This window comes from Jaculus jaculus, chromosome 2 (genome assembly GCF_020740685.1).
Source record: "Jaculus jaculus isolate mJacJac1 chromosome 2, mJacJac1.mat.Y.cur, whole genome shotgun sequence".
Taxonomy (NCBI): Eukaryota; Metazoa; Chordata; class Mammalia; order Rodentia; family Dipodidae; genus Jaculus; species Jaculus jaculus.
The window spans coordinates 69034956-69061349 of NC_059103.1; the positions used below are offsets into that span (position 1 = coordinate 69034956).

Sequence of the window (26394 nt, forward strand, 5' to 3'; positions counted from 1 at the left end):
GATGCCAGCCTGAACTACACAGCAAGATCCTGTCTTGAAAAGCCAGGACTGCAAACATGACAAGTAGTAAAGCACTTGTGTAGCATGTACTGGGCCCTAGCTTTAATCCCCAGAACCACAAAAAGAAAATAGAGCATTATTCAAAATACAAGGCGTTCATGGGCATTAGGTAAAACAAAAGTATGGTATAGGTCCATCATTTTATGGAGCCACAGAAAATTACAAGAAAGATTTGTATGTATTAGTGTGATATGAAATGTGTATCCAAGTGAGAAAAAAGCAGGTAATAGTACAAATCAAGTGTGTAAGTATGTGTGCAAGTGTGTGAACCACTTAAACACATGTATGATGATGGGTAGATGAGGACACACTCAACTGTGATCATCTCTTGAAATGAATCACCCAAGATGGAACTCTTTTTGTTTGTCTTTGGGCTTTTGGGTGTATATGTATGTGGATGCACATGTATGTGAAAATGTGTGTGCAAAGACATATATCCACATGCAGGGGCCAGAGGAAGACATTGGATGTCCTTCCCTAGTACTCTTCTGCCTTATTTGGAAGGAAGGAGGCACAGCCTCCTAGATATTCTTTTTAATTTGACTTTCTGCACCAAAGAGGCTGTCTCTTCAGATAATAAGGTATCAGTCCCGTGGCTCCCCTACACCCACAGCCAATGGTCAGTTCAGTGTTCGTGTGCAAGGTAGGTGGCATAAACAGACATCATATGCTGTCCAGCCTGGGCACACAGGGTTCCATGCTAGTAATTCTGTACTAGGCAAGCATGCAGTATGCCTGTGGGGTGCTGGATGGGCTCTAGCTGCCTTGTCATCAGTAAACAGTAAGTGCTCCCTCCAGTGCCTGGCAAGCCCAGTAGATGAAAGCTGTTCCTCAGTTGCTTTTATCCTGGGATCTCAGTGATGTGCTCAGTTATACAGCATAAGAAAGAAAGAACTGACCCTGCACCAGAGGGTGCACACGGTGGGTGCAGAAAGATAGCAAGACCCGAGGGGATAAACTACCCCTCGCACTTCAGCCAAGCCACAGCTGAATCCACAGAGGAATTGGGGAGATGAGTGAGAGTGCTGCTTCCATGCTGCTCCTGATAACCAGCACCAGGGTGCAGGAGACAGACCCTGAGGACACTCAACACCTACCAAAGCAGAGAACCAGAGGCTCCTAAGAGCTCATCACTGAAGTAGACTTAAAACTCATCCACCACAGCTCAGGAAATTTTGCAGAAGAGGGGACGGAAAGATCAAGAGCCACAGGTTAAGACATCATGCCCAGACCACAATGCACAAACCACAACCCCATGGGGAATACTTGCAACCCCACTGAGGATTGTCCCCAAGGGAATGGGAGCAGGGACAAGGGAAAAGAGGGTACCAACACATGATGTATCCATATGAAACATCTTGTTAATAATAACAATAAACATAAAAAAGAAAGAACTAAGTTTCAGCAACATCCTATGGTAAAAAGCAGTTGGTGTGGGCTCTTATTTTATGAGAGAGAGAGAGAGAGAGAAAGAGAGAGAGAGAGAGTGTTTGTGTGTGTACAGTACCTCATACATGTGCAAGTAATTCACTATGGAGCTACACCCTCAGCCCAAGAACATGCTTTTATTTTTTTTTTTTAAGGCCAGGCTGACCTGGAATTCACTATGTAGTATCAGGGTAGCCTTGAGCTGATGGTGATCCTCCCCCCTCTACCTCCAAAGTGCTGGGATTAATTAGAAGAATCTGAATTTAAAATAACGAAATTTCTCTTGCTTTCACCTTTACCTCAGGCTGTTGTATTTTTCCTCTAGAAGGAAGCATCATCTTTATGGAAAGTACAGCATTCAGTATGCTACACATAGTCTCTTTATGTGTGAAAAATCAAATCTCAGCTTCAGGAAGGTGTGTGCTTCTAAGAAATTTGATTAATCTTGAGTACATGCTAAACTTGGAATGATCCTATTTCCTTTTTAGCTATAGTTTCAAGGAAGCTCAGAGTCACATTTCTATTTGTTGTAGGAACATAACTTGAGGCCATTATTTACCTTTCCTGGTATATTATGGAAGAGCCCAGTATTTCCGCAACAGCTGGTATGTCTCTTAAGGACACTGTGAGTTATGATACAGATTGTATGTCTTCTTTGTCTTGTCTCTAAGAAACCTCTATGTTAATGGAAGAGTTTCAGTTACACAGTGAACAGTTAGGGAATCTGGAGTGCACCATGGTGACGGTAACTAGCAATGTTGGAGTATTTACTAGAAATCTGGTAAGAGGGCAGAATTTAGTGTCCTCAGCACACATTCTCAAATGGTGGCTATGGGTGATGACCAGTGCATTAGTCTGTTTGGTTGTGCAACATTACACAATATGTCTTTACATTAATTAAAGAACCATTTGTACATCTGGATCACACTCCCATCTATATAAAGTTAATCAGTTTACTGTTTCAAAGTTTAAAAACATCTTTAGCAATCATGGTATTGTTTTCCTAAATGCAGTTAGTGGCCTTATTTTTTTCCCTAATCTTATTTTTTTTTTTCCTGAATGTTACTACCATATTTGCCTAAAAGTATTTTATGTGTCTATAAGCTACAAGCCAGTGAATAAACACTTAGGAAACAAAAACACTTCCTTGGAACATTATATTTTCTTCAAAATATCAAGTAACAAAGTCAGTTAAGGAATACTTGTACATGTATTAAAAATATACACACAAGGGCTGGGGAGATTGCTTAGTGGTTAAGGTGCTTGCCTGCAAAGCTAAAGGACTCAGGTTCAATTCCTCAGGATCCATGTAAGCCTGCTGCACAAGGTGGCGGACACATCTGTAGTTTGTTTGCAATGGCTGGAGGTCCTGGTGTGCCCATTCTTTTTCTCTACCTCTCCTATCTCTTTTTCTCTCTCCCTCTCACAAATAAATATTTGAGGGCTAGAGAGATGGCTCAGTAGTTAAGGTGCTTGCCTGTGAAGCTCAAGGACCCAGGTTTAACTCCCCAGTACCCACATAAGCCAGATGCACAAGGTGGAGTTCGTTCGTTTGCAGTGGCTAGAGGCCTTGGTGCTCCTATTCTCTCTTTCTATCTGTCTCTCTTTCTCTCTCAGATAAATAAATGCCATTAAAAATAAATAATTATTAAAATTATACATGTGTATATATATGTACACATTATGAGAACTTCATCTGATGTTATGTGTGTGTGTTGTGTGTAAGTAATGTAATCTAATCTAATGTTTGGGGAATGATGACTATTGTTTTCCTGCTCATAGTAGAATCCCAAATAAAATGGGAATATATTAGCCTCTAAATGAGTTAGGTACCTTTAGAAGTGAACTCTTATGTTAATATACCTTCAAGTCATTATTTATAATTTTTTTCTTTATGATACAAGCTGAGCATGCCCAGAGACATTCCTGTCTGCCATCTTTATAGTGCAAATGAGTATGTCTAGATCAATGGATCTATCTGTCTGTCTGTCTGTCTGCCTATCTATCTATCTATCTATCTATCTATCTATCTATCTATCTATCATCTATCTATCTAATCTATCTATGCAACTTACCAGTGACTACACCACTGAAGAAAATGTCTCTCCTCCCCCCACAACCACTGACTGCCAATAACTCCTCAGGAAGGACTGGAGGGAGATCTCATAGGCCTCTCCACCACCCAATACTGAATGTTGATCAATCAACCTTGTGCAGGTGACCACAGCTGCTGGCTCTTATAGTCTTTCTGACCTCTCTTCCATGATGTTCCCTGAGCCTTGGAGAGGGTAATGCAAATGTCCCAATTAGGACTGAGCACTGAACATTCACTTCTCAGCACTTTGATAAGGTCTCTGCAGTAATCACTACCAACTGCAAAAAGAAGCTTCTCTGACAAAGATAAAAGCAGCACTAATCTATGGACATAAACATAAATATCTAGAAGGTGGCCTGATGGGCACAACATATCTATTTAACCAAAAAATAGTAGCAGCTTCCTCCCTAAGGTCTATAACCTCTCCAGCCACAGGATTTTAGTATCAGGCATGAATTCATACCTGTGGAGCAGGGCTCCAATACAGTCAGAAAACAATTGCTTACCCCCTCAACATCCATGCTACTATTGTACCAACAGGTACATCTTGCCTGGCTTGTTAGTTGTGTGGCACCTAGAGTTGTTTTTGTTGGCAGTTTTAAGCTTTTGAACTGATATTCCATAACTACTAGCTAAGGATGTTCTAAAATATATGTTGCGGGCTGGAGAGATGGCTTAGCAGTTAATGCTTGCCTGTGAATCCTAAGGACCCCGGTTCGAGGCTCAATTCCCCAGGACCCACATTAGCCAGATGCACAAGGGGGCGCATGCATCTGGAGTTTGTATGCAGTGGCTGGAGGCCCTGGCACGCCCATTCTCTCTCTCTGTCTGCCTCTTTCTCTCTCTGTCTGTCTTTCTCAAATAAACAAATAAAAACAAACAAACAAACAAACAAAATATATATCTTGCCAGTTTTTCTTCTGAGAGTGATAAAGAATGTGCCTGTGCTGGGCATGGTGGTGCATGCCTTTAAACCCTAACACTTAGAGGCAGAGGTAGGAAGAGTACAATGAGTTTGAGGATAGCCTGAGACTAGAGTGAATTTTAGATCAGCCTGGGCTAGAGTGAGACCCTAACTTGAAAAAACAACAACACAAAAAATATGCCTGCTCTTAAGTGCTTTTCTATGCAAGTATGAGTAGCACCACTCCCTACCCAGTAAAATCATCACATCTCCATGCTCTTCGTGGCTGCTCCCTATTTCTTGGTTGTGCTTATTTTAGCTTTGTCCTCACCAAGATATGAAGCTTCTCTGTTTAGTAATGAAAACTCACTTACAAGGAACATTTGAAAACAATTATTGACTATAAAAACCTAAAAGTATATTATTATTTGAGGTAGGAGTTTTGATCACATCTCAAAAATGACTTTGCCATCTTCTTTTGAATTACATTGGCTTAAATTATTTTTCTTTTTTTTGTTATTGTTGTTGTTTTGGTTTTGTTTTTTGAGGTAGGGTTTCACTCTAGTCCAGGCTGACCTGGAATTCACTATGTAGTCTCAGGGTGGCCTTGAACTCATGGTGATCCTCCTACCTCTGTGTCCTGAGTGCTGGTATTAAAGGCCACCATGTCAGGCTTTATTGGCTTAAAGTCTTAACACCCACATTTAAAAATAATCTCTGCACCTGTCTTGCTGGATAGAGGAGGTTGAAGGATAACTTCATACTGCTTCTGTCCTAGAAGAAAAATTGTTTAGGGCAATAGCCTCTGGCTCATTGTAACATGAGACCAACTATATATGACCAGGATTCTACCCTGACAGCTGATGTCCCTCTCCCTCAGACGTTCTGTCTGCACAAGGCTGCTCTCAGAAATGAAACTGATACAATTTGTTCATACTGTAAATACCAGAGCATAGTGTGGATAAAATGGGAACACCTTAAAGTGGTTTTTGTTGGATTTGTATACAGATGGTGTTTTTGAATGAAGTTGAAAGACTATCCTCATTTGCAATCCGTCCACGATTTTTTTATTTTTCATTTTTATTTATTTATTATTTGAGAGAAATAGAGAGAGGAAGACAAAGAGAGAATGGGCACACCAGGGCAAATGAACTCCAGATGCATGCACCACCTTGTGTTTCTGGCTAACGTGAGTCCTGGGGAATCGAACCTGGGTCCTTTGTCTTTGCAGGCAAGTACCTTAACCACAGTCTACAAGTTTTTGAGTATAAATAATGCATTTAATGTAAAATTAATATTAAGGTGCTCAGATTATGAACTACTTGTTTATTGTAGCATAAGGGTTTGAACATAGGACATTGTACATTATACACATATGCTTTCTCAGTGTCTCATATGTACAGTTAGTTTAATTCAGGAATTTTTAAAAACTATATAGCCAAAATATACACACATGTATTTAATCTCAGAGCTAGGTAACAAAGTAACTTTCTATAATTCTGCTCCCATTTCCTTTTCTTGTTATCTTTAATTCTTCCTTCCTTCTTTCTTTCTTTTGATTTATTTACTCATGCACTGTTTTTATTTTTATCGATTTATTTGAGAGAAAGAGGTGGGGAGGGTGAGAGAGAATGAATGTGCATGCTGGGGACTCTAGCCATTGCAATTGAACTCCAAACGCATGTGCCACATTGTGCATCTGGTTTATGTGGGAATTGAGCCTGGACCCTTAATAGGCTTTACAGGTAGAGCCTTAACCAGTAAGCCATTTCTCCAGCTGTCATTCATTGTTTTTGTTTCTGTTTTTTGTTTTTTTTAATTTTTTTATTCATTATTTATTTATTTATTTGAGAGTGACAGACATAGAGAGAAAGACAGATAGAGGGAGAGGGAGAGAATGGGCACACCAGGGCTTCCAGCCTCTGCAAACGAACTCCAGACACGTGCACCCCCTTGTGCATCTGGCTAATGTGGGTCCTGGGGAATTGAGCCTCGAACTGGGGTCCTTAGGCTTCACAGGCAAGCGCTTAACCACTAAGCCATCTCTCCAGCACCTTTTTTTTTTTTTTAATCCAGGATCCTATTAAATTCTCTATAAAAAAAAAAAGTAAGGGTTATCTCATTTGTCCTGGTGATAACTTACTCTCCGTTGGAGAATCTGCTTCTCTTTTTCAGATAGATATAGATCCTAGGGAGAGAGCCACCCCATCATACCTCAAAAGGTCCCTGGCTGAAACTAAGAAAACTTGGCGAAACAAGCAAGGGTGCTGTTTTCCTGATGAACCAGATACCAGCACAAGGGGGAAGGAGACCAACACAGAGAAAAATCAACTCCTACCAAATCAGAGAGCCAGAGGCCCTCAACACCTCATCACTGAAGCAGACCAAAAATGAACCCAACATGGCTCAGGGAAATTTTGCAGAAGACAGGGTGGAAAGAATGTTAGAGCCACATGTTGGGTCATGATACGCAGAGACATTTATCTTACCCATAACTGTGGGCTAGCTCCACAATGCATGACCCATATACCTCAACAAGGAGGGGCCCAGGGGGGGAGGTAGGTCACGGATGAGCCTAATAATGGTACCAAACTGACTGCATTTGCTGAATACAAAAGTAATTAATTTTTTAAAAAAAGAATTGAACTATGTCCCAGGAGATACTTAACCAGTGTTCTGGGTTTCTGAGTAATTTGATCTAACCTCAGCAAATTACCTACCTGAAAATAATGCATAATAACAATGTTAATAATAATAATAATGTATTCATTTCGGGAATTTGTGCCATGCAAGTGAGCCTGTTTATGTTACTTAAGTTAGCTGATATCAGTTGAAGTTATCTTGACCTCAAGAGATACACTTTCTGAGAGAGATATAGACAGAAGTTAGCCACTCTGGTCACCAAAATCTATGTAAACACCGACAATACAATCTGTAGGCAGTGAGACCTAGCTGGTTGGGTATAATTGCTACTGTTTGACATGTTTCACTGGTAACATTTCCAGTAAGGTGAGCAGTGTTTGTGATTCCCCAGAGGAAGGGAACTCTCCATGAGTGGTTTTATAGATTCTGCTCTATGTACCTCTTTTTTGCCTTTTTAGTATTCTGACTTTTCATATAGTAAAGCATAAGTCTGGTTTTCATAGCTTCTAATAATTTCTACTGGGTATTCTAATGAACTTGTAAATTAGATAGTGGCGTTTAGACAGGAGAATGTCAAAAGGTGTCAGGGCTGGAGCAAGAGGATTGCCATGATTTGCCAGTCTACAATTTTTAAGTGGCATGTTCAAAGCTTATGCGTAACATTGTTTTCAAATGACTGCAATAGTTGTCTTTGGGGTGAAATTATAATGTCATGTTGGCTAGGGAAATAGATTTTCTAACCTTCTATACTACCCAGATTTATAAGGTAGAAAACAGGAAGCTACTCTATGTCCATGAGCTTCACAAATGGTCCTCAGCTCAGTGACACTGGAAAGAAGCACAAAGGTCAACACCACCCAGTGCCATCACATTGCTTATCTTAATTCAACTGCAGCCTAGAGAACTTAGTCAGTGCAGACACAAGCAACAAGAATCCAAACACCCAGAAAATAAGGAGTAGAACACACATTATGCCTTGTTGCAGAACATTCCAGAGAAGCAGGTCTGATGATAAAGTCTCAGACAGCAGCCCACAGGACTGAGGGTGCAGCCTGGGGGCAGAGTGCTTGCCAGCACTGCAGACAGAAAGGACAGCAGCTTAATTCTGCTTCTCTCCTGAGGCATGTGTTAGAGTGCCAGAGATGAAGACGAGCTCGGGGCCCAGGCCCTTCAATGCTCTGGGGCCTTGGGCAAGTCCTTGACCTTCTTGCTGAGTCTCTGATTTTTTCTGTAAAATGAATCCCAGACAAATTCATGTACAGAACTGCTACATGCTCCAAGCCAGGCCCTCAGCAAAGCTTAGGGTGACATAATGAATAAGACAAATATGAAGCTTAAGGTCTGGCAGATGAAAACATTCTGAAATCATTGCAAAGCACACAGACAGCTCAATGATACTATTATGACACTTATAGCAATGTGTCCCAGGATTCATTCTGCATCATCCTTTAACAACTGTATGTGACAGATACTATAGCTGGCCCCATTCTACACATTGGGAAACTGAGGCTTGATGATATTAACTAGGTCAGGGTCATATGGAGAGAAGTGGTAGATAGGATTCCAGAGACAGGTTTACCTAATACTAACATGAGGTCTCTCACCAATTGATTCTGTCTTGACTTTCCAGCAACCACAGACCTGGGACAGTCTTTTCAGATTTTTTTTTTCAAGAAAGTGTCTCACTCTAGCCCAGCCTGGCCTGGGACTCAGGCTGGCCTTGAGCTCATAACAATTCTCCTACCTCAGCTTCCTGAGAGCAGGGATTAAAGATGTGTACCGTCATGCTCAGCTCAGTTTTCAGAATGTTGGTTTCTTATTTTCCTCAAGGATCATCTCACTGTCTCAGTTAGCATAAAGGGGAGCTCAGCAGCTGATCAAACCCCCTCTTACAAGAATGGGGGCCTCCTGAAGTCTTGGAAAGGTGGCCAGGCAGTGAACCTCTGTGGCTGGAATGGAACCACAGGTTCTGCTCTGCCCTCCTGCTGGCTGCTAGCACACTCAGGCCACTCTGCTCTTCCTGCTCCATGGCAAGCTAGACCATCAATCAACCAACAGCAAGTCGACACCAGAGAATAAGGAACAATAGCAAAAAATAGGCACACTGATCTTTCTGTGACCTAATCACAGCCCTGCATTTTGAACAGAAAGGTCTGGGCTGAGGCAGCTGAACAGTTGCAATGGCTCAGTTCAAGCTGAGCCTCTTTATAAGGGACACCAAGGTTACAGATGTGATGTGCTTCCATGTTACACTGGCCATTTTCTGTATGTTGACTGTTTCAAGCCTCACACATCTTTCATTCATCTGTTCAATCATCCGTGCAGGTTTACTCAGTGCTCGCTCTCTGGGTGAGGTGCTGGTATGGGGTGAAGGGGTGGCGGTAAGCCAGGCAAAGCAGGCCACTGGCCTTATGGAGCTTATACTTAAAAGCCAGCCAAGCAAATAACAAATGGATGCATGGCAAGCATCACTGAGATGTTTGGCTGCTGCCCTGAGCTGAGGACTGGGGACCCAGAGGACTTCTATTTTCAAGAGAGTACAAGTCATCTGGAGGTTCTGCATCCTCTCAACTTTCTGTCCTGGCTGTACATTAGCACCAGAGAGCTTGACATGAACACTGACACCTGGAGCCATCCCAAAGTGATGCTGTTACACTCTCAGAAGGTGAGGCATATAGAATTTTTTAATAAAATAATGGCAAACAGAAAATTGCAACAACTGTGCAAATAACTACATGTGCCAATTTTAAAATATCTCATCATATTTGCATTATTTTTCTCTGTACCTAGCTATATCTATACACATGTAAGCATATGCCCATATGCCAACATTTTTTTCTGAATCATTTAAGACTAAGATGCATATCCTGCCCCCCATTGACCCCTAAAATCTCAGCACTTATCTTGAGAATATGGCAATTCTAGCAGGTGGAACTCTTGTTACTTCCTGTCCACTGTCCCTTGCAGTATACTAAACTTTTATTTCTAAAGAAAAAAAGGAGCCAGGCATGGTGGTGCATGCCTTTAATCCCAGCACTTGGTAGGCAGAGGTAGGAGGATCGCCGTAAGTTTGAGGCTACCATGAAACTACATAGTGAATTTCAGGTCAGCCTGAGCTACTTTGAGACCCTACCTCAAAAAAAAAAACAACAAAAAAGAAGGGGCTGGAGAAATGATTTAGCAATTAAGGCACTTGCCGGCAAAGCCAAAGGATCCTGGTTCAGTTACCCAGTACACACATAAAGCCAGATGCCACAAGGTGGCACGTGTATCTGGAGTTTGTTTGCAGTGGCTGGGGGCCCTGTGCACCTATTCTCTCTCTCTCTCCCTTTATCTGTCTCTCAAATAAATAAAATAAATAAATATATATTTAACAAAAAAGGGGAGGTTGCAGGGAAATAATTCAGTCAGCAAAGTGCTTGCCACATAAGCATGAGGACCTGAGTCAATCCCAGTGCTGGGCAGGCAGAGACAGAAGGAGTCCCCAGGGCTTGCTGGCTAGCTGGTCTACCCAATCCGTGAGCTCTGGGTTTAGTGAGATAACTTGTTAATTGAGGAAAGCACTCAGCATCAACCTACAGCCTCCACACACACCTGCATACACACATGCTCCCACATACAAATGAGCATGTGCACACCAGAGACCATGGTGTCCATTCCCACCCAGGTCTGCGGCCTGAGATCCAGGAACCCCAGAGGCTGGAGGAGACCCACATTCCAGCTCCACAAGGCCGAGCTTATCCCTCCTTCCTCCCCCTTCGTGCTATTCAGGGTCTAGGCACCGAGGAGGGCCATATACTTGATTCAGCCCACCAGTTCAAATTCAAATCCAATTTCTAGAAAGCCCTTCATAGATATACCCAGAAAGAACACTTATCAACATTCCTGTTGGCATTCCTTGACCCACTCAACCTGACATGTAAATTTAACCACGAGAAAGGCGACAACAAATATAAAATGTCATTTCAGTTCAAAACACAACAATTTAGGAGAGTAACTACCTGCGAGTCATGTTGCTAGACACAGTGGGTTATTCTAGATGTCTTATAGCTTTAAAAAGAAAGGCCTTCAGATACAAGGTGACACTGAAATTATCCCCAAGGGAGAGAAATGGTCATGAGAATTACAGCCTATCAACCCTGTCATTGTAGAGCAGAATATTTATACATACCCCTTCCCCACCACACATCCATGCATAGAGAGTTCTATAAACCTCCTGGCTTTTTTCTTGAGCCTGCAGTAAGGATCAACCTTTTGCTAAATAAACTCAGGACTGAGGATCCAGCAACTGACCTTTCTGTTCTTGTTTGGTCCAGAATATCTTCACTCGCTGGTGAATGTGCTTATCCTCACGCAGTTTCTTCTGCCACTGACGAAGTTCCTGGATCTCAGGATCACAGCGAACCTGAAAAAATAAAAATAAATAGAAGCTTCAGTCCTCTGTCTCTATACTTCCATACGTTTGCTTATTAACCCTGCATGGAAAAGCTTTCATAAGTTAAATACATACACAGTTATTTGTGAAATTAATTTTTTGCAGCACTGGAGATCAGAGCCCGGGCTTTGCAGATGCTATGCACATATTCTACCACTGAGCCACACCTCCAGCCCCAACTGGAAGTGCTCTGTGTGTGTGTATGTATATGTGGATGTGTATGGTATGTGTGTGTGTTGGGGGAGTGGGCAACCTCAGGGTGTTTATCCTCTCCTTTCCACCCTGCTTGAGACCATGTCTCTTCTGCTGTTCTTCCCACCCCTGTGCTGTGTGTGTGCCAGTCTAGCTGGCTGCAGGCCTCCAGATTCTCCTGGCTCTACCTCCCATTGATGCAGGAGGAGTAAGATTACAGATGCATGTTTCACTTTTCATGCAGCTTTACATGGGTGCTGGGGAGTTAAACCTGGATCAGCAAGCTTGCAAGCGTGCACTTCTAGTTACTGAGCTATCTCCCCAGCCCAGATATTTAATCTTGTTTTCCATGCCGAACTTTTAACATATGGTGTGTTTCTTGCACTTACCAACACCTCAGTTTCAACTAGCTACATTTAAAGTGTTCAGCAGCCACACTCAGCTAGCAAGCAGCTGCTGTGTTAAAAGGCACAGATGTAGATTAAACGTAGAGAATATCTGACCACAGCTCCATTTCCTACCAACTGACTGCCTACTTCATATTGGGTCTTGTGCAAAACATTAATAATAAAGAGAGGGAGAATAGTAATGATAATAATTATGCTTGATTGTTATAGCTTAATTATTGAGCACTCATTTCCTATACATTAAGTATTTTTCAAATTTCGAGGTTGGGATTGTATCTCTGTTAGAATGTTTGTCTTCTGTAAAATCTGGGTGTGGCAGCGCACAGCTCTAAATCTAGTATTGGGGAGATGGAAGCAAGAGAAGCCCTGGGCTTGATGACTAGCTAATCTAATGGAATTAGTCAGTGACAGACCTTGTCTCAATAAATAAGGTGGAAGACTGAAGAGATGCTTAGTGGTTCAGCTGCCTAGCTGCAAAGCCTTAAGGACCCAGGTTTGATTTCCCAGGACCCATGTAAGGCAGATAGATGCACAAGGTGGAACATGCATCAGGAATTCATTTGTAGTGGCTAGAGACCCTGGCACACCCATTCTCTCCCTCTCTCTCTGTCTCTCTCTCTGCCTCATTCTCAAATGAATAAATAATATACTAATATATATATATATATATATATATATATATATATATATATATATAGAGAGAGAGAGAGAGAGAGAGAGAGAGAGAGAGAGGATAAACCTGATGTCAGCTTACACACACACACATGCATGTTCACCTGCACACACACATGCCCCCTCACAAGAATACAGACATGCATGCATACAACAGACACATACACATGGAAAAAATAAGAGGAGGGCTAGAGAGATTGCATAGTGGTTAAGGCACTTGCCTGTGAAGCCTAATGTTCAAATCTCTAGGTTCCATGTAAGGCAGATGCACAGTGACACAAGAATGCAATGTTGCACATGCACACAAGAGGATGCACATGTCTGGAGTTCATTTGCAGCAGCTGAAGGGCCTGACATACCCATTCATTCTCTCTCTCTCTTTCCCTTCTTCTCTCTCAAAATAAAAAGATGGGCATGGTGGTACACCTATATAATTCCAGCACTTAGAAGGCAAGAGGATCACAGCAAGTTCAGGGCCAGCCTGTTCTGCATAGTAAACTGCAGACCAACCAAGACTAAATAGTTAAACATGTCTCAGGGACAAAAAAATTAAAAACAAAAAAGATTGGTGAAATGTGTGGATCAAGTTTCAGTTTCCTACATATGGTTATCCAGGTTGTCTAGCACCATTTGCTGAAGATGCTGTCTTTTTTCCAGCCTATATTGTTCGGGCCTTTGCCAAATATCAAGTAGCTATAGTTGCTTGACCCAAAGTCCAGGTCCTCAAGTCTATTCCATTAGTCTATACTCCTGTTTTTATGCCAGTACCATGCTGTTTTTATTACTATGGCTTTGTAATATAGCATTAGATCAGGTATGGTGATGCCTCCAGAGGTATTTCTGTTGCTGAAAGACCTAAATATAAGACCAGAAACTCGAATACTACTGGAAGAAAATTTAGGAAGTACTTTCCATAATATAGGAATGGAAAAAGACTTCCTGAACAAAACCCCAGTAGCTCATGATCTTAAACAGCCACTCAACCAATGTGATCACATGAAGCTGAAGAGTTTCTTTACAGACAAGCATACAATAAGCAAAGCCAGTATATTACCCACAGAATGGGAGAAAATATTTGCAGGTTATCCAATTGATAGAGGCCTAATCTCTAGAATCTACAAAGAACTCAAAAATCTAAACAGTAAGAAGTCAAACACCCCACTCACAAAATGGGGCAAAGAGCTGAACAGGCAGTACACAGAGGAAGAAATACAAATGGCAAACACACACTTAAGAAAATGTTCATCATCCCTAATCATCAGAGAAATGCAAATTAAAACAACTATGAATACTTCCGGTTAAGATGGCGGCGTAGGTACCACGCTAAAGCAGCCTAGGGGGGAAAAAGACCAAAAAAACTCAGCAAAATACACACTTTTACTAAAAAGTGAGGTGTATAGGAAATTAAAGCGGCAGCGGAGAAGTAGAAGAGTTATAGAGCATCCAGAGCCTGCACAGGCGGAAAAGCAGCTCCGGCAGCTCAGCCAACCGCTGCGGCCGCAGCGCAGCAGAAAACCGCCAGACTCGGCTCGAGCCGCAGGAAAAGCCAGGTGAGAGATTTTCCCCTCACACCGCGCTCTCCGCAACTCGGGAAACGTGAGGGGAGAGCGGCAGCGAGCAGCGGAGGAGCAGACCACGAGGTAGAAGAACACGTGGAGCAGCGAGACAACCAGAGCAGCCACGGCTCCCTCCCCTCCCCCACCTCCTGAACCCAGCTCCAGTGAACACAGCAGCGACCCGGGACCCGGCCACGCCAACTTGGGCTGACAACGGGACCTAAGCAGGAGCAGAGTTCGGGAGCAACATCAGCGGCTCCAGCACCGGTACCAGCGGGCCCCAGCAGCAGCAGACCCAGGAGCGGCAGCAGCGGCAGATCCCGCAGCAGCGGCTTCAGGGGGAGCAGCGGCAGTGGACACAGCAGCAGCAGCTTCAGCAGCAGTGGTGGCTTCAGCAGTGGCAGCTACAGCAGCAGCAGAGGCAGCAGCAGCGGCTCAATTTGCCCCATAGGAAAAGCAAGTGCCCAGCTCCAGAAATCAGAACAGCAGCCCGACGACCCAGGCAGCAACTTGACTGAGACCAAAATCACCCAAGGTAACTGGGATTGCACCAGGGAAGGGTCTCACTTGGTCACAAGCTGACTTGGATCCCTCAACAGACCAGAAATCTAAACCTCTTTGTTGATAGAGGATCTGGTCATTATAATAACTACTCTTGCATACATACTCGGGGCTGTTTTTTGATTGAATGTGTACAGTGTTTAGTTAAATTTTAGAATCTACCTGTATTTTATTCCACTCAGCCTGCTTGAATACTCCTATAGCAGGGAAACTCAACCCCTAAGAACATCTTTGTAGATACTCTGAGAGTCTTAAGAGCCACACCTAACACCTTAAGGTCCTACCCTGAAAATATATTACATCAAATCAATTGATACAGCTAAGAATACACAGCTAGCTAGAAAATCCAAGCATTAACTTAATCCAAGATGCAAAAATATATACATTATAACACAATAAACACTAAAAAGCAAGACGATATAAATCCACCTAAAAGTATTAATGCATCAGAAATGTCCTCCAGTGAGAAAGAGTTAGAGGAAATGCCTGAGAAAGAGTTCAAAAGAATAATTATAAATATGTTCAAAGAGGTCAAAGAACACATGAAAACAATCAAAGAAGAAATCAAAGAGGAAATCAAAGGAATCAAAGAAGAGGCAGGACACCAATTTAATGAAATAAAGAAGGCAATACAAGACATAAATAGGGAAATAGAAATAATAAAGAAAAACCAGTCAGAATTACTAGCAATGAAGAACACAGTTAATGAAATAAAAAACTCTGTAGAAAATCTCACCAGTAGGATGGATGAGGGAGAGGACAGAATATCTAAGCTAGAAGACCAGGTGGCAGACCTAATGCAGTCCAACAAAGAGAAAGACAAACTTATAGAAAAGTATGAGTAGGAATTTCAAGATATTAGGGACACCATGAAAAGATCCAATATAAGAATTCAGGGCATAGTAGGAGAAGAACTCCACTCCAGAGGCATAGTAGGAATCTTCAACAAAATCATAGAGGAAAATTTCCCCCAAATTGGGAAAGAGGTGCCAATACAGATACAGGAAGCCTTTAGAACCCCAGCCAGACAAAACCCAGAAAGAACCTCTCCTCGCCATATTATAATCAAACTTCCAAACACACACACCAAAGAAAAAATATTGAAAGCAGTTAGAGAGAAAAATCAAGTTACCTACAAAAGCAAGCCCATCAGGATTACAGCAGATTATTCAACACAAACTTTTAAAGCCAGAAGGGCTTGGAGTGATATATTCCAAGTTCTGAAAGATAACAACTGTCAACCAAGGTTACTTTATCCTGCAAAGTTATCCATTCAAATAGATGGAGAAATAAAGACATTCCATGACAAAAGCAGGTTAAAGGAGTATTTGAAGACAAAACCAGCTCTACAGAAAATACTTGATAGAATCCTCCATGCTGAACAAAAGGAAAAACACACATATAAGGAACCTAGAAAAAACAAGCTATACTCAAATACCAGTTAACAGAAGAGAGCACAGGTAGAACCAGAAACACACACACACACAAAAATGGCAAACATAAATACACACCTTTCAATAATATCTCTTAATATCAACGGTCTCAATGCCCCAACGAAAAGACATAGATTTGCAGACTGGGTTAAAAAGCAGGATCCTACAATTTGTTGTCTCCAAGAAACTCACCTTTCTACAAAGGATAGACATTATCTTAGGGTGAAAGGTTGGAAGACGGTGTTTCAAGCAAATGGGCCTAGAAAACAAGCAGGGGTTGCTATCCTAATATCAGACAGGGTAGACTTTAATCCGACGTTAGTCAAGAAAGATAAGGAAGGTCACTTTATATTGATTAAGGGCACACTCCAACAGGAGGACATTACAATCCTAAACATATATTCACCTAACATGGGGGCTCCCAAATTCGTCAAACAAACACTATTAGAACTAAGGTCACAGATAACACCAAACACAGTGGTGGTGAGTGACTTTAACACCCCACTCTCATCAATTGACAGGTCATCCAGGGAAAGAATAAACAGAGAGGCATCTGGACTAAATGAGGTCATAGAAGGAATGGACCTAACAGATATATACAGGACATTTCATCCAAAGGCTGCAGAATATACATTCTTTTCAGCAGCACATGGAACATTCTCTAAAATAGACCATATATTAGGACACAAAGCAAATCTTAACAAATTCAGGAAAATTGAAATAATTCCTTGCATTCTATCTGACCACAATGGAATTAAACTACAAATCAGTAGCAAGAAAGGCTATAGAGCATACACAAAATCATGGAAACTAAACAATACACTACTAAATGATGAGTGGGTCAATGAAGAAATCAAAAAGGAAATCAAAAAATTTATAGAGTCAAATGATAATGAGAACACAACATATCAAAATCTCTGGGACACAATGAAGGCAGTTCTAAGAGGTAAATTTATAGCCTTAAGTGCCTATATTAAGATATAAGAAAGGTCTCAAGTAAACGACCTAATGCTTCGCCTTAAAGCCTTGGAAAAAGAAGATCAAGGCAAACCAAAAATCAGTAGACGGGAAGAAATAATAAAGATTAGGGCAGAAATTAATGAAATAGAAACAAAAAGAACAATCCAAAGAATTAATGAAACAAAGAGTTGGTTCTTTGAAAGGATAAACAAGATTGATAAACCCTTAGCAAATCTGACCAAAAGAAAGAGAGAAGAGACACAAATTAATAAAATCAGAGATGAACAAGGTAACATCACAACAGATTCCAGAGAAATTCAAAAAATCATAGGGACATACTTTAAAAGCATATACTCCACAAAGTATGAAAATCTGAAAGAAATGGATGATTTCCTTGATCTATATGACCTACCTAAATTAAATCAAAATGAGATTAATCACTTAAATAGACCTATAACAAACATGGAGATCCAAACAGTTATTAATAATCTCCCAACCAAAAAAAGCCCAGGCCCGGATGGATTCACTGCTGAATTTTACCAGACTTTTAAGGAAGAGCTAACACCATTGCTTCTTAAGCTTTTCCAGGAAATAGAAAAAGAAGGAATTCTACCAAACTACTTCTATGAGGCCAGCATCACCCTGATACCAAAACCAGGCAAAGATAGAACAAAAAAAGAAAATTACACAACAATCTCCCTCATGAACATACATGCAAAAATTCTCAACAAAATATTGGAAAACAGAATACAAGAGTATATCAAAAAGATCCTTCACCCTGACCTAGTAGGCTTTATCCCAGAGATGCAGGGATGGTTCAACATACGCAAATCTATAAATGTAATACATTACATAAACGGGTTGAAGGATAAAAATCACATGATCATCTCTTTAGACCCAGAGAAAGCATTTGACAAAATCCAACATCCCTTCATGATAAAAGTCCCACAGAGACTGGGAATAGAAGGAACATATCTCAATATAATAAAGGCTATTTATGACAAGCCTACAGCCAACATATTACTAAATGGGGAAAAACTGGAAGCTTTTCCACTAAAATCAGGAACAAGACAAGGGTGTCCACTGTCCCCACTTTTATTTAATATAGTTTTGGAAGTCTTAGCCATAGCAATAAGGCAAGAGACACACATAAAAGGGATACAAATTGGAAAGGAAGAAATCAAGTTATCATTATTTGCAGATGACATGATTCTATACATAAAGGACCCTAAAGACTCTACTAGCAAGCTGTTAGAGCTGATCAAAACCTACAGCAATGTAGCAGGATACAAAATAAATACACAGAAATCAGTAGCCTTCATATATGCTAACAACAAACACACAGAGGATGAAATCAGAGAATCACTCCCATTCACAATTGCATTAAAAAAAAAATAAAATACCTTGGAATAAACCTAACCAAGGAAGTAAAGAATCTATACAATGAGAACTTTAAAACACTCAAGCGAGAAATTGCAGAAGACACTAGAAAGTGGAGAAACATCCCTTGTTCCTGGATTGGAAGAATCAATATCGTGAAAATGGCAATCTTACCTAAAGCAATCTACACATTTAATGCAATCCCTATCAAAATTCCAAAGGCTTTCTTCATGGAAATAGAAAAAACAATCCAAAAATTCATTTGGAATCACAAAAAACCTCGAATATCTAAAATAATACTGAGCAACAAAAAAGAGGCTGGTGGTATCACCATACCTGATTTTAACCTATACTACAGAGCCATAGTAACAAAAACAGCATGGTACTGGCACAAAAACAGACATGTAGATCATTGGAACAGAATAGAGGACCCAGATGTAAGCCCAAGTAGCTATAGCCACCTGATATTTGATAAAAATGCCAAAAGTACTCATTGGAGAAGAGACAGCCTCTTCAGCAAATGGTGTTTTGAAAACTGGATAAATATCTGCAGAAGGATGGAAATAGATTCTTCTCTCTCGCCATGCACAAGAATTAAGTCCAAATGGATTAAAGACCTTAACATCAGACCGGAAACTTTGAAACTGCTAGAGGAAAAAGTAGGGGAAACCCTTCAACATATTGGTCTTGGCAAAGACTTTCTGAATACAACCCCAATTGCTCAGGCAATAAAACCACAGATTAACCACTGGGACCTAATGAAATTACAAAGATTTTGCACCGCAAAGGACACAGTGAAAAAAGCAAAGAGGCAACCTACAGAATGGGAAAAAATCTTCGCCAGCTATATATCTGATAGAGGATTAATATCTAGGATATACAAAGAACTCAAAAAGTTAAATAATAAGGAATCAAACAAGCCAATCAAAAAATGGGCTATGGAGCTAAATAGAGAGTTCTCAAAGGAATAAATACGAATGGCATATAAGCATCTAAAAAAATGTTCTACATCACTAGTCATCAGGGAAATGCAGATTAAAACTACACTGAGATTCCATCTCACTCCTGTCAGATTGGCCACCATCATGAAAACAAATGATCATAAATGTTGGCGGGAATGTGGAAAAAAGGAACCCTTCTGCACTGCTGGTGGGAATGCAATCTGGTCCAGCCATTGTGGAAAGCAGTGTGGAGGTTCCTAAAACAGCTAGAGATTGATCTACCATATGACCCAGCTATAGCACTCCTAGGCATATATCCAAAGGACTCATCTCATTTCCTTAGAAGTACATGCTCAACCATGTTTATTGCTGCTCAATTTATAATAGCTGGGAAATGGAACCAGCCTAGATGTCCCTCAACAGATGAGTGGATAATGAAGATGTGGTACATTTATACAATGGAGTTCTACTCAGCGGTAAAGAAAAATGAAGTTATGAAATTTGCAGAAAAATGGATGGACCTGGAAAGTATTATACTAAGTCAGGTAACCCAGGCCCAGAAAGCCAAGCGCCACATGTTCTCTCTCATATGTGGATCCTAGCTACAGATGACTGGGCTTCTGTGTGAGAATGAAAATACTTAGTAGCAGTGGCCAGTAAGTTGAAAAGGAGACATAAAGGGTGGAGAAAGGAAGGGAGGAGGAAACTTAATAGGTTGATATTGTATATATGTAATTACAATGATTGTAATGGGGAGGTAATATGATGGAGAATGGAATTTCAAATGGGAAAGTGTGGGGGTGGGGAGGGAGGGAATTACCATGGGATATATTTTATAATCATGAAAAATGTTAATAAAAATTAAAAAAAAAAAAAACAACTATGAGATTCCACCTTACCCCAATAAGGATAGCAAACATCAAAAAATCAAATGAAAATAAATGTTGGCGAGGATGTGGAAAAGTAGGAACACTCATCCTGGTGGGAATGTAGGATGGTACAACCACTTTAGAATGCAATATGGGGACTCCTGAAAAAGCTGACTATAGAGATATCAACAGACCCAGTTATTCCCTTACTGGGCATCTACCCTAAAACCTTCAAGCCACAGGCAAGAGATTTGCTCAACCATGTTTGTAGTGGCTCAATTTGTAATAGCTAAGAGCTGAAATCAACTCAGATATCCATCACTAGAAGAATGGATAACTAAGATGTGGTATAGCTACACAATGGAATTCTACACACCAGTAAGAAAAAAATGACACAGTGAAATTTGAGGAAAAATGGTTGAACCTGGAATCGATCATTCTCAGTGAACTTACCCAATCACAGAAAAAAAAATCACCACATAGTCTCACTCATCTACAGCACCTAACCTGAATCTACCCAAGATACCTTACATAACCAGCAAGATCTCATGGACTAGACACTAGGATAGATGGGAGGGAAGGGAGGGCATTGAAGGGGAGGGAAACACAAATCTAGGCCCAAATGGCAATGCTACCATAAAATTCTACTTCCTAAAAGGCAGACCAAATGGCTGAACCTTCACCAGGCCCTTAGAGGGAACACCTGAACCACAAGACACTGGAGAGGGTAGGATCAAGACTAATCTAAATCTTCTACATCTTCCCTCCCTCCCTCTCCCCCCCTCTTCTCTCTAACTTTTGTATATTAGTTATCTTTTTCCTCATTTTCTTAGTGGGCACTGACCTGTAACTCCTAGTACCAGCATGGGGCTATCATCCACAATGAGCTTTTGATCACAAAGACCTACAAGTTTTCCTAAAAGACAGACAGATTTCTGTCAGAGTACTTGATGACCCACCAAATGTTAGTGGTAAGACCCTAGTGCTGAAGACACCATATGCAGTTGACATGTAAAATGGAATGGCATGGCTGGTAGCTGGAAGAGAGTCAGTCCCCAGTCAGTCAGCATGTCTAGTGCCAGAAGGTGCTACATGGGCGACTGGGGGAAAATGACCAATATCTGTCCAAGCAACTCATGGTCTAACCTACTTAGCAGCAAATAACCTGTTGTGATGCCCACACAAGTGCAATAGTGGCACATATCCATGGTTGTGAACCAACTGCTCTTGATTTGGCTAACTGATCCCCTCAGTGGTAGGGGACCCATAGCAGGAGCTGGGAAACAAGTAAGAACCATATCCAAACATAAGCCCACTCTCCAATATCAAGCTACCATCAATCATGGGCTACAAGAGGGCCTAATTCTCTATTAAAAAAAAAAAGTAAGGATTATCTCAGTTGTTCTGGTGCTAACTTACTCTCCACTGGAGAATCTGCTTCTGTTTTTCAGATAGATGTAGATCCTAAGGAGAGAGCCACCTCATCATACTTCAAAAGGGCCCTGGCTGAAATTAAGAAAAATTGGCAAAACTAGCAAGGGTGCTGTTCTCCTGATAAACTGGAAACCAACACAAGGAGGAAGGAGACCAACACAGAAAAAAATCAACTCCTACCAAATCAGAGAGCCAGAGCTTCAGAGGCCCCCAACACCTCATCACCGAAGCAGACCAAATGTGAACCCAACATGGCTCAGGGATATTTTGTGGAAGAGGGGGCTGAAAGAATGTCAGAGCCACATGTTGGGTCATTACAGGCAGAGACATTTATCTTACCCATAACTGGGCTAACTCCACAATGACCCATATACCTCAACAAGGAGGAACCAATGGGGAGGGGGTAGGTCACAGATGAGTCTAATAATGATACCAAACCAGAGTTTGATTCTCCAGTACTCACATAAAACCAGATATACACAAAGTGCTACATGTGACTGAAGTTTGTTTGTAGTGGCTAGAGGTTCTGGTGTGCCCATTCACTCTCCCCCCCCACTCTGCCTGTCATGGTAGCTCACAGCTTTAATCCCAGCACTTGGAATGCTGAGGTATAAGGATTGCTGTGAGTTCAAGGCCAGCCTGAGACTACATAGTGAATTCCAGGTTAGCCTGAGATAGAGCAAAACCCTACCTAAAAAAAAAAAAAAACAGGCATGGTGGCACACACCTTTAATCCCAGCACTTGGGAGGCAGAGGTAGGAGGATTGCCATGAGTCTGAGGTCACCCTGAGACTACATAGTGAATTCCAGATCAGCCAGAGCTAGAATGAGACCCTACCTCGCAAACCAAAATATATATATTATACATACATTAGATATATATATATATATATATATATATATATATATATATATATATATATATATATATATATATATATATACTGGTGAAATGGCTTAGTGGTTAAGGCCTAAGAATTCATGTTCAAATCTCCAGGTCCTACATAAGCCAGACATACAGTGATACAAGCACACAATGTTGCACATGTGCACAAGGGGGCACATGCACCTGAAGTTCATTTGCTGTGGTTGAAGATCCTGACACACCCATTCTCATTCTCATTCTCATTCTCATTCTCTCTCTCTCTCTCTCTCTCTCCTTCTCCCTCTTTCTCTCTCAAATAAAAAAAATTAAAACAAAATTAATACAAATTAAGGGGCTGGAGAGATGGCTTAGCGGTTAAGGCATTTGCCTACAAAGTCTATGGACCCAGGTTTGATTCCCCAGTGCCCACATAAGCCAGATGTACATTGTGGCGAATGTGTCTGAGTTCATTTGCACCAGTTAGAGTCCCTAACATACCCATTCATTTATTCCATCTCTTGCTCCCCCAATTAAATAAAAACAAAATATAAAAAGTTAAAAGTAATAAAAGAGCTGGAGAGATCACTTAGCTGTTAAGATGTTTGCCTGCAAACTTAAGGACCCAAGTTCAATTCCCCAGTACCAGATGAAGTGAGCCAGATGCACAAGGTGGTGCATGTGTCTGGAGTTCATTTGCAGTGGCTAGAGGTCCTGATATATTCTCCTGTATCTGCCTCTCTCCCCTTTCTCTCCCTCAAATAAATAAACTATTTTTAAATAATAAAAGACTGAAGGCAAATAGGGACAAAATCGTGACATCTGAATATGACAGGTGATGAATACCTGTTATATTAGGGTTTGCATAGAAACAAAGTTGATGGGAGATCAGAGAATGGCAGGGCTGAGATTTGCCCTTTTGGCAGATGGGCTCCAGGTACCTTTGAGAAACTTAGGAATCCAGTAGGAAACATAGGAGTAAGAGCAAGGAGGCGTACTAAGGCTGGATATGGGTGAATCTGAGGGGAGCCAGAGAGGCCTACCACCAGTCTAGGGTAAGCAGGAAACAGTTCATGGCCCTGAGCTGAGTGTGAAGCCATGGGGTGAAGGGGATGGGGCAGAATGGTACTCTGGGAAGGTGCAAGTTCTGAGGTGTGCAGGTGTGAAGCAGTCGGGGGTGACCAAGTAGACTCTAGATTAAAGCAGTAACAGACATAGAAAATCCACAGCCCCTCACCCCTTCTCCCATCCTCAGTCATCCTCCACCTACTCAACTTACCTTTGCCAGAGAGACATGTGCTGAAAAGGGCCCCCAAGAACAGAAGTGGATGACTACATATGTGGATGTGTGTCGAGTTTATCTTGAAAAAGAAAAAGGAGCCAAAGACATTCTGAGAATTGAAGGACCACAATGTACAAAGAGGTCTCCATGGTGATGCCCACATAGCTTTGGGGATTAACTATTAATGATGGCCACTTTGCAGGGTTTCCTTCCATGATCAGTTCTGTTCATTTAAAATTAGGAAATAGCTTTATGTTCTGATATAGGGTCCCTTGATTAGAATAAGCATGTAGACCTAGGGAAGTCTTCTTCTATTTTTCTAGGGCTCCCAGATGCCCAAGTAGTGATCTACTTGCTTTTTTCTTCTTGAACCCAACCTTGACCTGTTGACTCACCAGTCAGGATCTGGTGGCAGAAGGCAGAAGCAGCAATGGGAACCTCACAAGCCACAGGAACTAGCTTTTACAGGAAATGATCAAAGGGAGAGACAGGGAGCAAGACCTGTCTAAAGGGGAGCTGCTCTCAGGCCCTCTGATCATGTCATGATGACACGCAGGCAGCGTTGGGTCAGCTGGTTTTACAGGCCACCACAGGCTCTTGAAACTTCCCACCTGGATCACTGGGCTTCCTGCTGGGTTACTGAAATCCTTTTTAAAGCCACCCACATATCTACATTCCTAGGATACAAACAACTCCCCAAAGGGCTAGGGGGTGTCAAGCTTACCTATTGACCCCCTCTGGTCCCAGAACTACCCTTCCCTCTTATGCCTCCCCTATCAGTTCACCAGAGGCTCTATGGTTGTCTTTTTTACTTACTTGTGGTAAAAACCACAAAATATAAAATACATCCCTTTAACTATCTACAAGTGACTTTTTTGGTGGTCTTAAACACATTGAGAAAGTTGTGTAACCATCCCCACTCATCCAGTTCCCCTAAAGGAAATTGTGTGTCCATTCACCAGTCCCTCTCGCCCTCCTTCCTCCCTACCCTAACCGCTACATCCCTATTCTGAGTCCTTCACATAAATGGAATCATATACCCACAGGGCCTTTTGTGCCCAGATTCTTTCAGAACCTTAAGGTTTGCCCACATTCCTTCCTTCCACTGTGTGGTTATACCACAGTATGTTTGCCCACTGGTCTCTTCTTGAGGACTAGAGTGGCTGCCCCTTCTGGCTAGTGTGAGGAGAGCATCTGTGAACACTTGTGCACATAGTTTTGCTGAATCATCTATTTCCTCAAAAGAGCTGTGCACAGCTCCATCATTCTGGAGGCCCGTGCTTGTCCACAGAGCCCTGCTGGCAGAATGATGTGATTCCTTCTGTTGGGCCAGGGAGCCTTCTGTCTTTGCCTTGACTTTTTTCATGTGCTCTGAGGTGCTGTTTGCTGAGGCAGAGCACAGCATTAGTTGTATGGGTGACCAGCTCATTGCCAGGAGGCCCTGGAGCTCTAGAAAATGCTTTTGTGGCCTGGGGGGAGCCTACACCCATTGAATTGGGCTAATCCCACCACTCTCGTCATGATTAGGGAAGCACTTTAAATGGCAGGGGTTTTGCCCATCAGCAAATACCACACAAACAGTTGCACTGCCCAACAAAGGCTCCCTCCATTTCCAGGGGCTTTCTTCCCACCATGCTTTGTAAAATTACTATGTGGAGTCCATTGCTCTTCTGAGAGACAGATATGCATGTGGAGAGAAGTGAACATGGAGAGAGACACACAGAGAGATGCACATGAATCACAGATATGTCTGGGGTCCAACCCAAACAGAACAAAAGCTCCTGTACACAGATGGTGGCTTGAATTCACTATCATTTATTTATTTTGCTTTGCTGGGGTCAGGCCCAGTGCTCTACCACTGAATTGCACTCTCTGCCTGGCTCAGTTTTTCTACAAATACCTCAAATTCTTCCAATTAGGCAATTCATGGTGTCAAATTGGTTTAGAAAGGCAACCACAATCAGACACTTTGAGACTGAATCGCAGCTCTGCAAACATAAGCTAAGGAGTCTTAAGCAAGTTACTTGAACCATTGAGCCTTAATTTCCTAATCTATAAAATGGGTATAATAAAATATTGACTTCATTGGACCAGCGCAAAAGCAAGTGGTAATAATACATCTAAATACTAAAATAAATAAGTAAATAGGGCCTGGAGAGATTTCTCACTGGCTAAAGCATTTGCCTACAAAGCCTAATGACCTGGGATTGATTCCCCAGTACCCATGAAAAGCCACATGGACAAAGTGGCACATGCATCTGGACTTTGTTTGCAGTGGCA

General features: G+C 41.6%; 1 protein-coding gene across 1 annotated transcript in view; it reads right to left on the minus strand.

Moving 5' to 3' along the window:
- The window catches only part of Iqck (IQ motif containing K), a 233228-nt gene that overhangs the window by 27139 nt on the left and 179695 nt on the right, over positions 1-26394 (minus strand). The window contains exon 8 of the mRNA XM_045143039.1: positions 11424-11535. Coding sequence (XP_044998974.1) covers positions 11424-11535 — 112 coding nt within the window. The remainder of the gene's footprint in view (positions 1-11423; positions 11536-26394) is intronic.